Raw genomic sequence first — 10,944 nt, forward strand, 5'->3', positions numbered from 1 at the left:
TAATAATAATAATAATAATAATAATAATAATAAAGAGCACACTTAAAAAATATATAAAATAATTTATAAAAAAGAAATCTTAACCTAAAGCCACAAATATTTTCTCCTATTTCTTCTTCTCACAGTTTAAAAACTTCAAATTTTGCATTTGGATCTGCGATCTGTGTGGATTTCATTTTTCTCAGCTGGTGTAAGTTTTGATTCAAAGTTAAACTTTTTGCAAATACACATCCAATTGTCCCAGCACTATTTGCTAAAAGTATTTTTTTCCATTAAATGGCCATTACACATTTGTCAAAAATCAGTTCATATATTAATAGATGTCTATTGTTGAGCTCTATTCTGTTTCATTGATCTGTGTGCCTTTCCTTACTTGATTGCTTCTAACTGTGTAATCTTGAAATTAAATAGTTGTTTCTGTTAAAAAAAAAAAAAATCTCTGGTGCTGTGTACTAGTCATATGGCCCTCAATAGAAGTGTGAGGTCTTCATCTACTAGAATCAATTCACGTTTTCGACTTTCAATTCAACCAGGGTCACTGGGTACATGTTGTGGACCAGGCACAGAGCCGCTGGCTCGGATCCGTTCACAGTCGTGCTCTGAGCTGCTTGTTGTGAGGACAGTGGGGGCTTGTCTGAGGTCATGGGGTGGGTGCGGAAGAAAGGGTGCAGCTCTGGACTAGCACCTGGCAGCCCTCCAGGACAGCTGGGCATGTGGAAGGCAGAGGAGACTGGAAGGGGAGATGGACGCCATGGTCATGGCCCGCGTGACATGTAGTTGGTGGGGCCTGGTGCAGCCTCCCGGTAGGGGGGCCTGGGTTGGTGAAGGAGCAGCTGGCTGCACAGGGCAGAGGATGGGTGAGGGACTTCCACCTGGCCTGGGCCCCAAGGGGCCAACCTTTCAGGCAGATGACAGATTCAAGAAATCTTTGGCACTCTAAGCCCTCAGATCGTTTTATCGTCATGATAAAAGGTGTACTTAAAACAACTTATGTTATAACTTAAGTTATGATGAATGCATGCTTAAAGTAATAAAAGAAAAAAAAAGTGTAAAGTAAAAGTACCCCCAACTCATTTTCACTCCCCCTCGGGGAGAGTTTCCTGTGTCACCTTCCAGAAAATTTCATTGTCAACATATCTAGCTGCCCCTTAAAATTCATTTTCGGTTATTCCTCATTTGTTAGTGAAATAGATACTTCTTTGTCAGTTAAAGCTTGAAGGGAACACCTACCAATTGCATTGCAGCTTATATGGTCCGGTGACTCTAGGCACAGCCGCCCTGTCCTTGTCCCCATGTGCTCACTGTCTGTTCCAGGCAGCCTGAACGGCCCTCTCTGCCGTGGACCCCCGACATGGCCTCCCTACCCTGGTTCTCTGCCCATCCTGTCTCCTCTGCCTAGAGCAACCTCAGCTTCACTTCCATCTGTTCCTCTCCTATCCAGCATGCCTTCTGGAATTTTCCATGTATTCTTATGACTCCTCATTAGGGGGAGTCAGCATCGTCTGCCCAGTGAGTAACACAGCCAGACAGACTCAGGGGCTCCAGCACCGGCCTGTCTCCACTACAGCCAATTCCTGGAATGATCTATCTTGTGCTTGCCAGCCTCCCCAGGCCAGCAGACAAGGGACCGGCACACTTTACTGCCTCCACAGAGCTGGGCTCAGAGCCTACGTGCGCCAGGAACACAGAAGTAAAAGGCTTTGCGAGAGACGGACACAGGAGCCACACTCCAGCAACACAGAAAATCCAGCACCCAGACAGATCAGTCTCCTGCAGCTGCTGTCATTTGTCACCACGCCTGGTGATGTTGAGGGATAGAACCCTTCCCGCCACAGTCCTGGAGACCAGAAATCCACAAGCAGCCTGGGGTGGGGGTGGGGAGGATGGGGCGGAATGAAGGAGCAAGCTTCCTCTGGAGGCTCTGGGGGAGAACTTGTTCCTGGCCCCTTCTGGCCCCTTCCAGCATCTTCCAGTGGCTGATGGCATCCCTAGGCCCGTGGCCACATCTCTTGTGCCTCATCTGCTGTGGTCATGTGAACTTTTCTTCTGTCTCCCTCTTATAGGGCCCCCTATGGCTATCTGATGCCCTCATTTCATCACATCCCCAAAGAGCCACCACGTTGCCTGTAAGGTAATATTCGTGGGTCCCAGGGTTTGGGACCTAGATCTCTGGAGGATGAACATTTTTCAGTCTCCCATGCCCAGTGAGATGAAGTTTCAAAACCACGACCCACCCTCCACCCCTGAAAACAAATACTTACATTAAGTGGTGAGAATGGAAGGTCCTCCCTCTCCAATCTGTTTCCTGGTGTGCCTGGTCCTGATGGCAGACAGGTGGCATCAGTTAGAAAGCATCTGGGGAGGGGGGCGGTGATCACCTTGAGGGTTGGGAGCGCTTTCCTGAGGCTGAGAAATGACTCTAGGCTTCTTCTGGAGAACCAGTGTTTGGCTTCAGCCGCTCAGTTCCCACTGAGTTCTGAGTGCCCCTAAAACCCACCACACTGACCCGTACGAACGATGAGCCAGAAACCAGGAAAAAATGAAGAGTTCCTTCTTCTGATTAGCATGGCATATTCTAGGTGATGTTGAAAAAATTCTTTGTTGTAATTAATAGATTTTTATAGGCTAAGCTTTAAACGATTGCCATGTTTTGCCTCCGGCAGTAACACAACTTGTTTTTTTAAAAACAATGCTCTGTTGGAAGTAAGTAGCATGAAGTGTTCTCTGCTAAATCTGACAAGCGGCATCTTTAGGGAAGAAAACACCAGCAGGAAATGACAGCTGCCCTCAGTGGACCGTTGGCCAAAGGTCCCAGGGTACAGTTTTCTTAGCTGGGATATTCACGATGAGGACCGGAGGTCTCACTGAGCTCAGCAGGTTGTCTGCTAATAGTTACGGGCTAGATCAGTGGTTTGCAGATTGATGGTTTTTTATCTGCAGGGGCTTGATTAAAAACAAATGTGAGGTAGAAACCCAGTATATTCAATGCACCAGAGTGGAGAGGCCCATGGACTAATTTGAGTTTCTGCTTGTTTTTGTAAATAAAGTTTTATCGGCACACCACACATCCCATTTATGGCTGCTTTCCTGCTTCAATCACAGAGTTGAGCAGCGGTGACAGGGACCACATGGCCCACAAAATGTAAAATATTTACGGTCTAACCATTAGAGGGGTTTGCTAATCCCCGCTCTGGATGAAGCTGGGGTGGGGAGGCTTTGCTGCTGAGCAAAAAGTGGGGGATACCCAGTGTGAATGCTCGCTGAACTCTTGCCATGTGCTGGATACCAAGCACCATGCTCCCTATGATTTAGTCCTCTGCTCTGCACCAAGCCCTGCCCAGAGGGACCCACTATGGTCCAGTTTTCATACGAGGACACTGAGGCACAGAGAGCTAAGTCAGAACCAGCACAAGGCAGAGCTGGGATTTGAACCAGGCACTTGGTCTGGAGAGCCCGCACCCTAACCATTAAGGAGAGAGCTCAGGTGGGAGCAGGAAGCAGCAGTGCAGGGGACAGATGGGCTCTGGAGGAGGGGCAGGGAGGGTGGGGGGAGCCCTGGGGATGCTGCCCAGCCCCCAGCACAGAGAGCGCAGGGAACAACACTGCCCAGGGACGGTCAATGAAAAGCCCACTTTCCTGGATCTGAGCTCCCGGATCCCTGCTGGTGAGGCTCTGCCCTGTGGGCACACACCGCCAGGAGGAGACTGGTGCCACCAGGGGCTTGTGATGACTGCCAGGGAGCGGGAAGAGACAAAGAATGGGAGGTGCCCTCCGTGGTGAAGGCGTGGTGAGTAGACGTTCAATAAATGGAGCTCTCCTCTCTTCCTTCAGCTGGGACCCCCAGAGCTGGATCCCAAGGCAAGGATTTTGGCGTGAGTGTTTTTTTTTTTTTTTTTTAGTGGATGGTGATGCCAGGAAGCATTGGTGGGGGAGGCTGGCGGTGAATGGAGGACGGGAAGAAAGACAGAGCAGGGTGTCTTTCTGGCCAGGGACCACCACAGTCCCTCTATAGGACAAAGGATTCATACCCAAAAGATACAAGGGTGCAGCTTTTAAATAGGAGGTGACTGGTGTGAACACTGGGTGAGGCTAAGGCTAACTCCCAGGCTTTCCAAACACACCTCCTGCTGTCAAACGTCCCTCTCAGGGTCAGGGAGCACTAGCTCCAGCCCCGCCCCCCCCGCCCCCGCCTGCCCAGGCCCCACTCACCCAACAGTGCCTGCGCCTCTTGGGCCGCTTGCCTCCGCAGGAAGGCTCTGCACGCCTGGGAGCTCTGGTAGGCCTGCAGCTCACGTATGTAGCGTTGCTTGTCTTCATCTGCCTCATAAACATACCTCTGAAGAAGGAGCGTGGTGGTGATTCTCAGATTCTCCTCATCTGGGAGTGTGGCGGGGGGCAGGGGGGGGGTTCCTCCTCCAATTTGCTTTGAGTTCTCTAGAAAGGTCTCAAGAAACTACTACCCAGCTTCTGCTTGCACATCCCTGGGATGGGGCCCTCATTACCTATCAGTCAGTTCATTCCTTGTCTGAGGAACGTTTGGCCCTACAGAAGGTTTTCTTCCAGTCAACTGGAATCTGCCCCTCCCCCATTCCCAGGCTTTCGCCGTTCTGCCATGTGTGATCTGGTGACTGCAGAGAAGGGTGGCCCTATCAGGTCCCTCTTGATGGGCATGCCATTTCTATTCAATCATCACTCATCCCCCCCCCCCCCAAAAAAAAATCAGTGCTTTACCCTGTGCAGCGTGCTGGGCTGGGTACCGGTGATAAAGAGACAAATCAGAGCCAGACCCAAGCTACCCCCTTTGGCTACTGTTTTCCCTTCATGAGAAACACCCATCTCACCTTTCCTGCTCTGGCCAAATCACACTTATCCTACAAGATCCATCATAGAACATTTATTTACGTTCTCAAGAATCTTTTTCTGATGCCCCCAGGCTGGGCTGGGCGCTACCACACCAGGAACCTCCTGGAACTCGGCAGTCTCTGGTACAGACCTGTGTCCTGGGCAACCCTCACCCTAGATTGGATGCCACCGCCTCAGGGGTCCTGACCCTCTTGACTGTGAGCCCCTGAAGGCAGGGACTTTGACTGATCTCCAGCCACACCAGGCTGGTGCAACCCAGGGACACAGGGGGACAGTGTGAGCAATATGAGGGGCTAAAGTTTCCCCTAAGAACACTTGTCTGGTAATGAATACTCACAGTGGTTATTTACTTTAGGCACTTGGTAATTTAAATAAATAATCATGTTATTAAGTTAAAATTATTTTGAAGCATTGATATGCTAGTTGGTCCTTCTAAAGTGTGGAGTAGACAGTCCTCCAGATGGCCTCTTTCCTCAGGCTTCTAGACCTTCTTTCCACCTGTCAGGTGGCACACAGCCCCAGTCCCGTTCTTGTAGGGACCTGAGTCCCACCAAGGGGACAGCTGACAATGGTGTAAGGCAGAGTTTCTTAAAACTAGGCTTTGGAGGATTTCCAAGCTTGGCAGCTGGTACAGGGAGAGGGTGAAGGATTTCTGAGATCATGAAAATAGTTCAGAGACCCCCTAAAACCTTGGATCAGAGACTCTGACTCTGGCTGTCCCACCAGACATGCGCTAGTCTTTGCCATTACTCTGCTAATTTGCATAACAAATCAGCCGTTCAGACTGGAATGTTAGGGGTTTAAGTCATTGTAACAGGTGGGGACCTACCCTAACCATCTTCACCCAAGTGTAAAGGCAATAGTTTTGTTTTGATTGGTTTGATGTGTTAGAATGTGTGTGGTGGGGACAATTCCTCCCCACTCCTGATGTTTCCATTGGCTCAACCCTCTTGACCTCTCCTGCACCCCTGGAAGGAGTGGCTTCTCTGAGGCATAAGCCAGAGCCAGAATCAGAGATGCTCAGTAGAGTCCCGCCTTCTCTTCCCTCCTCTGCGACCCATTCTCTAGCTCTTGGCCGCAGTCAGGGGTCTGCCCTATCCAGGATGGCTAGGGGTCGTCCAGTGGTCGTCTGGCCACTGGATCTATTTTCCAAGTGGTTTTAAAGCTGAGTTGTAAGACGAGGGTTGATATGGCCACCCCCACCCCTAATAAGGACTTCTCTGTGATAGTTAACTTCAACTACAGGTTTTCTGTGGCCAAGACAAGTTGAGACTGAAGAGGTTTAAAGAAGTTCATCTCAGGATCATTGCATTTGACTCAGAGAAATGACACTCTGAAGGCAAGAGGCTGTTCTGGGAGAAGAATAGGCATTGGGGTCAGACCCCTTAGAGGGGTTTGGGAGGACTTCTCAGAGGAGGTGACGTTGGGGCAGGCATGGCTTGACCAGTGTGGTTGTCAAGTATAGAAAAGGGATGGCAGAAATTGACAGCAGACACATATGTCCTGCTAAAAGGGCTTTGGCTGTACCCCACAGGTTGTTGTTTCCTCCTCTGTGACCCCCAGAACATACTTCCATGGGAGGCTACAGGTGCTCACCGGAAAAGGGGTTCTATGTAGAATTAGTTTGAGAAATGTCTCATCCTAGAGCTAAGCCTCGAAGACTTTCATGGCCCTGAAGTGCTTTCCTCTCTCTCTCCCTCCATGCCTCCCTCCACGAGAGCATGGGCCTCTGCTGAAATACTTTCTAAGTGAACAGAATCATATCAAGGGCTCCCAAAACATTCTGCAGAGGGAAAAACCTATCTCACATGACTTAGCGCACTATTTCCTAAACTTATTGGACAACTCAACCATGATTCATGGCTTAGTTGTTCTGCTTAACCCAGTTTGCTAAATGGTGGGAGCCAAACACAGGGAGGACCAGCAATTGCTTTTAAGGGGTGGGCTGAGAGGCACCACATGCCTGGTTTCCAGAAGGTTCCCTATGGCTCCAGTGTGAAGAGATGGGCTGGGAGAACAACCCCAGATAAAGGCTGTTGGCAGAGGGGGCTGCTTCCTCTTTGTTCTATGCAGAAAAGGACTTACTTGCTTTTTCTCTTGAGACAGCTGAGCCCACTGAGCCGCCAACATCTTTGTGATTTCTGTAAAAGGCAGATCTGGATGCTTGGCCCTTAGCTGACTCCTCTGCTCATTTAGGAAGATCACGTACCTGTGCCAGGAGTGGAACAAACAGGGGCTCTGAGCGACTGGCTGCAGGGGGTGGGGAGGGGCAGCGGGCCTAGGGGAGCGATGTCCAATTCCTGGTTGTTATAAAAATAAATAATGGCTTTGCCCATGTTTTCAATATAACCAGTGAATGGAGGTCAATTCAAGAAGGAGAAATACTCAAATGGCTGGTTTATCCAGAGACTCATGCAAGACAGAGGAGCCAGAGAAGGCTCCCCAAGGAATGGGCATGAGACATGCCAAGAGGCTCAAGTCTGAGCCTCAGTTTCTCCCTCTGTGGAATGGACATACATAATGCCACCTGTCCACAGGGTTACAGGAGATGGAAAAGAAGGCCTTCACTCTGAAAAACATGAGGATAAAGGGAAAAGAGCAGGAACTTCCAGAACAGCAGGGTGACCTGAAAATCAGTGGGGAGTGACTGTCATGGGACCTGTTTTCTGCAGCCCAAGATGCCAGGATGACAGGGGACAAGGTTCCCGGGCACTGGGAAGGGCATCTTGAGCCCAGAGCACCCATATCTGTAAGCCCGGAAGGGAAACCAGACCTGCTGGTCCCAAACACACCACCTTCTGGTCTGTGACCTACACACAGCTCTTCTGTCTTCTCCTTTTGAGCATCAGAATGTTATTACAGCTTAAAGAACTAACAACCCACACCCCCTCTCTGTGGTGTAAGGGCCCCGGTGGAAAACAGATCAAGGCTAAGATGGTCATGGCCAGGCCCTCCACACATGGCCACTGTCTTAGCACCCTGTCAGGTAGGCTGCCCCATCCTTACCCTGTCACAGGAGCACGGGGAACAGAAATATCCCTTGCGGGTTTCCTTTTCTTGCCTTTGGGCCAGCCCCCTTTCCTTTTCTGAAACAGAAATAGCAGAGAGGGAAATCTTGAGACCATTTAGCAGATTCCAATCACAACTTACAACAATAATGGCAGGACACTAAAGTCTCCTCTCAGTGTCTGTGTCCTCTCACCCACCCCCTAGCAACTCCGCAGAGTAGAGATGAGCCCCTGGAACACAAGGAGACCAAGGCATAGAGATGCGAATCCCTGCCCCAGTTCCCAGCAGGTGCAGGAGTCCGGACGATGTCCCTTCTCATCCAAGCTGTGGAATGTTCATCAGGTGAGATCAAGAAAGCAACCCAAGGTTTAGGTAACTAGTTTCCAGGTGGTAGAAGGAGGTGGGAGGGACAAACCTCAGCACTGGGGAGGGGGATGGGCAGGGGCCAAAGGTTAACAGCAGAGCTTAACTGAAGCCCAGCCCAGTTCACATCTCAACTCTGCCACTTACCTGCTGTTTGACCCTGTTGATGTAAGGAACATCCCCGTGCCTCAGTTTCCCCATGTGTAAAATGGAGATTAGGATAGCCTTTACCTGTGGGCTGTGGTAAAGACTAAATGTCCTAATATATGCATAGTTCTTAAAACAGGACCAGGCACCCAGGAAGTGCTCACTTGGTGCAGGCTTCTAAGATTGAAGTCAGTCTTGGGAGAGAGATCCAAGTGGCAGACTTACTCTTCCATTCATTGTGTGTGTTGGATCCCTGGGCAGTGACTGATCCTTGCTATCGTCAGGGCTCTGTGCCTGCTCAGAGTCTAGATGGCTGAAGAGGACCCAGGTCTTGCCCTCAAGCAGCTCACAGCCCAGCCACGGAGGCTGACTTATATATAAATAATTGCAACCATTCATTACAAGAGATAGTGGTTACAGAGTGACAGACTGGGTGTCCTTGCTCTCAGGGCTTGGATTCCAAGTTTCCCAAACCAAACACACACATGTGCCCAGAATCGAAGAGAGAACTGAGAATGTGTCCTTGTAAACCTCTGTTTCAACTGTCCCAGCATTTCTGTTCAACGCTTCCCCCGCCGACATACCCATTTCAGCCTGGGCAGCAGTTAGCATCAAGGGGCTTAAGGAGCAGGAGGGCCGAGCTCAGGCCAGGAAGAGGCATAGAGCCAGGGTAGCAAACGTGTGTAATGAGATGGTGCTGCAGAGCACCTAGCAAGCTGCCAGGCATACAGTAGGTGCACAATAATGACACTCTCCCTGGCTCCCTTCTGATAGTGGGGTCTATGCTGATCCCTGGAGTCTGAAAGTGAAAGACAATTTGTTCGGGACCCTGGACAGCTCCCAGGGCCTGAGGTCACCTGTGATTTCCCATAATGAACACTTTTGGGAACCACCCCCATTACAGTGGAGTTCACCAAGGACTTCCCAACACGCGTGTTCCTGAATGTGAATCTCACATTCTCCAGTGAAAGCAAAGATTATCATCATCCCATGCCACGGGAAGACACTCAGGAAGATGGTGTGATTGGCCGCTGAGGGGCTGTGCCAAGCCGAGAGCCGGGAGCATGCCATGGCTTCTGTTAAAGCATTATCTCCTGAGGGAGACCCCAAAGCTGCCTGGGGTCAGGTGGGATGTGGGCCAGGTCACCTCTGCCCTGCCTCACAGACAGAGCTACCCCTTCTCCCTCCCTGCTCAGCAACTCTGCTGTAGCACAGAGGCGAAGTCATTTGTTTCTGATTAGAGGAAATATTCCCATGTGTTTTATTGTACTTCTCTATCACCTTGTTCTATAAATCAAAAATCAAAATAAAGGTGCTTGTTAATCATTGCATGGCCATCCTTGGCCCTTTGTTTCAGCTTCTTTATTGCAAGATAATCTTTCCAGAGTGTTTTCTTAGTTTGCCCACAAACTATAGTCATGGAGACAGAGGCGCTTGGGATAAGTCTCTCTGCAGCCTTTTGTTCTTCCTCCATTTCTCCCACAGAATTCGCCCTTAATTGACTTGGCCTTAAATAGAGCCATGTACGCAGTGAGCTGGTCATTAGCACAGGCTGCTACTGCATGGAGAACTTTCCCACGCACTTGAGGACATCCATTAAAAAGAAGAAGGCAGCACAGAACACGGTGAGCAAGACGAGTGAAAAAAAACAGGGTGGTGGAAAGTGGAGCAAAAAGCCCACTTTCAGCAAAGCAGAGACTGAAGGGGGGACATCCCTTCTGAGAGGATTCTTGACCAGCACAGACCTTTCATATTCAAATTGCAACAGATGGTGAATTTTGGATATTTGGTTTAATAGACAGAATTTTCTTTTACAAAGAAAAGCTCCTCTGGTAGTCAGCAGGGTGGAGTGGGAGGTACAAGGGGCCAGAGTGACAGACATGGCTCCCACCCCCTCACCCCCTACCCCAGCTCTGACCCACCTTCATTCTGAGAGCTGTCCTTACCCCTGTAGGTCCTACCTATGATGCAAAAGGCAGCACAGGGGTGATGAACTCATGTTTGTAAAAGGCTAGAACAGCACCAGGCACCTAGCAGGGACTCTGCACGTGTGTCTTCTCCTTGCCTGGGAGGGAAGACCTCAAGGACATGATCATGAACAGGATTCTACAAGGAGACTGAGCATCAAAGAGAAAAATAGTTTAGTTTATGCAACTTTTCATATCCTTCCTTTGGGAACCAGACCAAAGCTCAGAAATGCTTAAGAAAAGACTCTCGACTTCTGTGCATTTTACAGTCAACTCCCCAGCAAATTTTGGGGACTGGCTATTTGCAAGAGGACAGTAGGTGTTTAGCTAAAGGGCTGGCAGCCCTAGCCCCCTCCCCAGCCCACCGCTGCATCTGAACAGTGAATGTGATTATTGCAAGATGGTACCTGCATTACATGGTTCTAGACACCATGAGAAAGGTTAAACTGTTAAAACTTGGGTCCCTGCCTTTAGACAGCATGGTTCTTTTAAATCAGAATTCTAGTTCATTTGTTTCTGAAATAAATCAACACTGCAAAAGCAGTTCTTTCTTTCTTTCTTTCTTTCTTTCTTTCTTTCTTTCTTTCTTTCTTTC

The 10,944-nt window shown here is 49.5% G+C and overlaps 1 protein-coding gene across 4 annotated transcripts in view; it reads right to left on the reverse strand.

Moving 5' to 3' along the window:
* LOC132004294 (high mobility group protein 20A-like) overlaps positions 1 to 10,944 on the reverse strand; it is a 55,979-nt gene that overhangs the window by 22,833 nt on the left and 22,202 nt on the right. For all 4 annotated transcript variants that reach the window (XR_009400484.1, XR_009400476.1, XM_059380585.1 and 1 more), the window contains exons 3-6: positions 7,870 to 7,949; positions 6,949 to 7,072; positions 4,210 to 4,336; positions 2,262 to 2,320 (exon numbers count right to left, since the gene is read on the reverse strand). Coding sequence is in view for 2 of the 4 variants with exons in the window: in XM_059380585.1 (XP_059236568.1) it covers positions 2,262 to 2,320; positions 4,210 to 4,336; positions 6,949 to 7,072; positions 7,870 to 7,949 (390 nt within the window). In the remaining 2 variants the exon portion in view is untranslated. The remainder of the gene's footprint in view (positions 1 to 2,261; positions 2,321 to 4,209; positions 4,337 to 6,948; positions 7,073 to 7,869; positions 7,950 to 10,944) is intronic.

The sequence above is a fragment of the Mustela nigripes genome, chromosome 1, assembly GCF_022355385.1.
Source record: "Mustela nigripes isolate SB6536 chromosome 1, MUSNIG.SB6536, whole genome shotgun sequence".
In the NCBI taxonomy this organism is placed as follows: Eukaryota; Metazoa; Chordata; class Mammalia; order Carnivora; family Mustelidae; genus Mustela; species Mustela nigripes.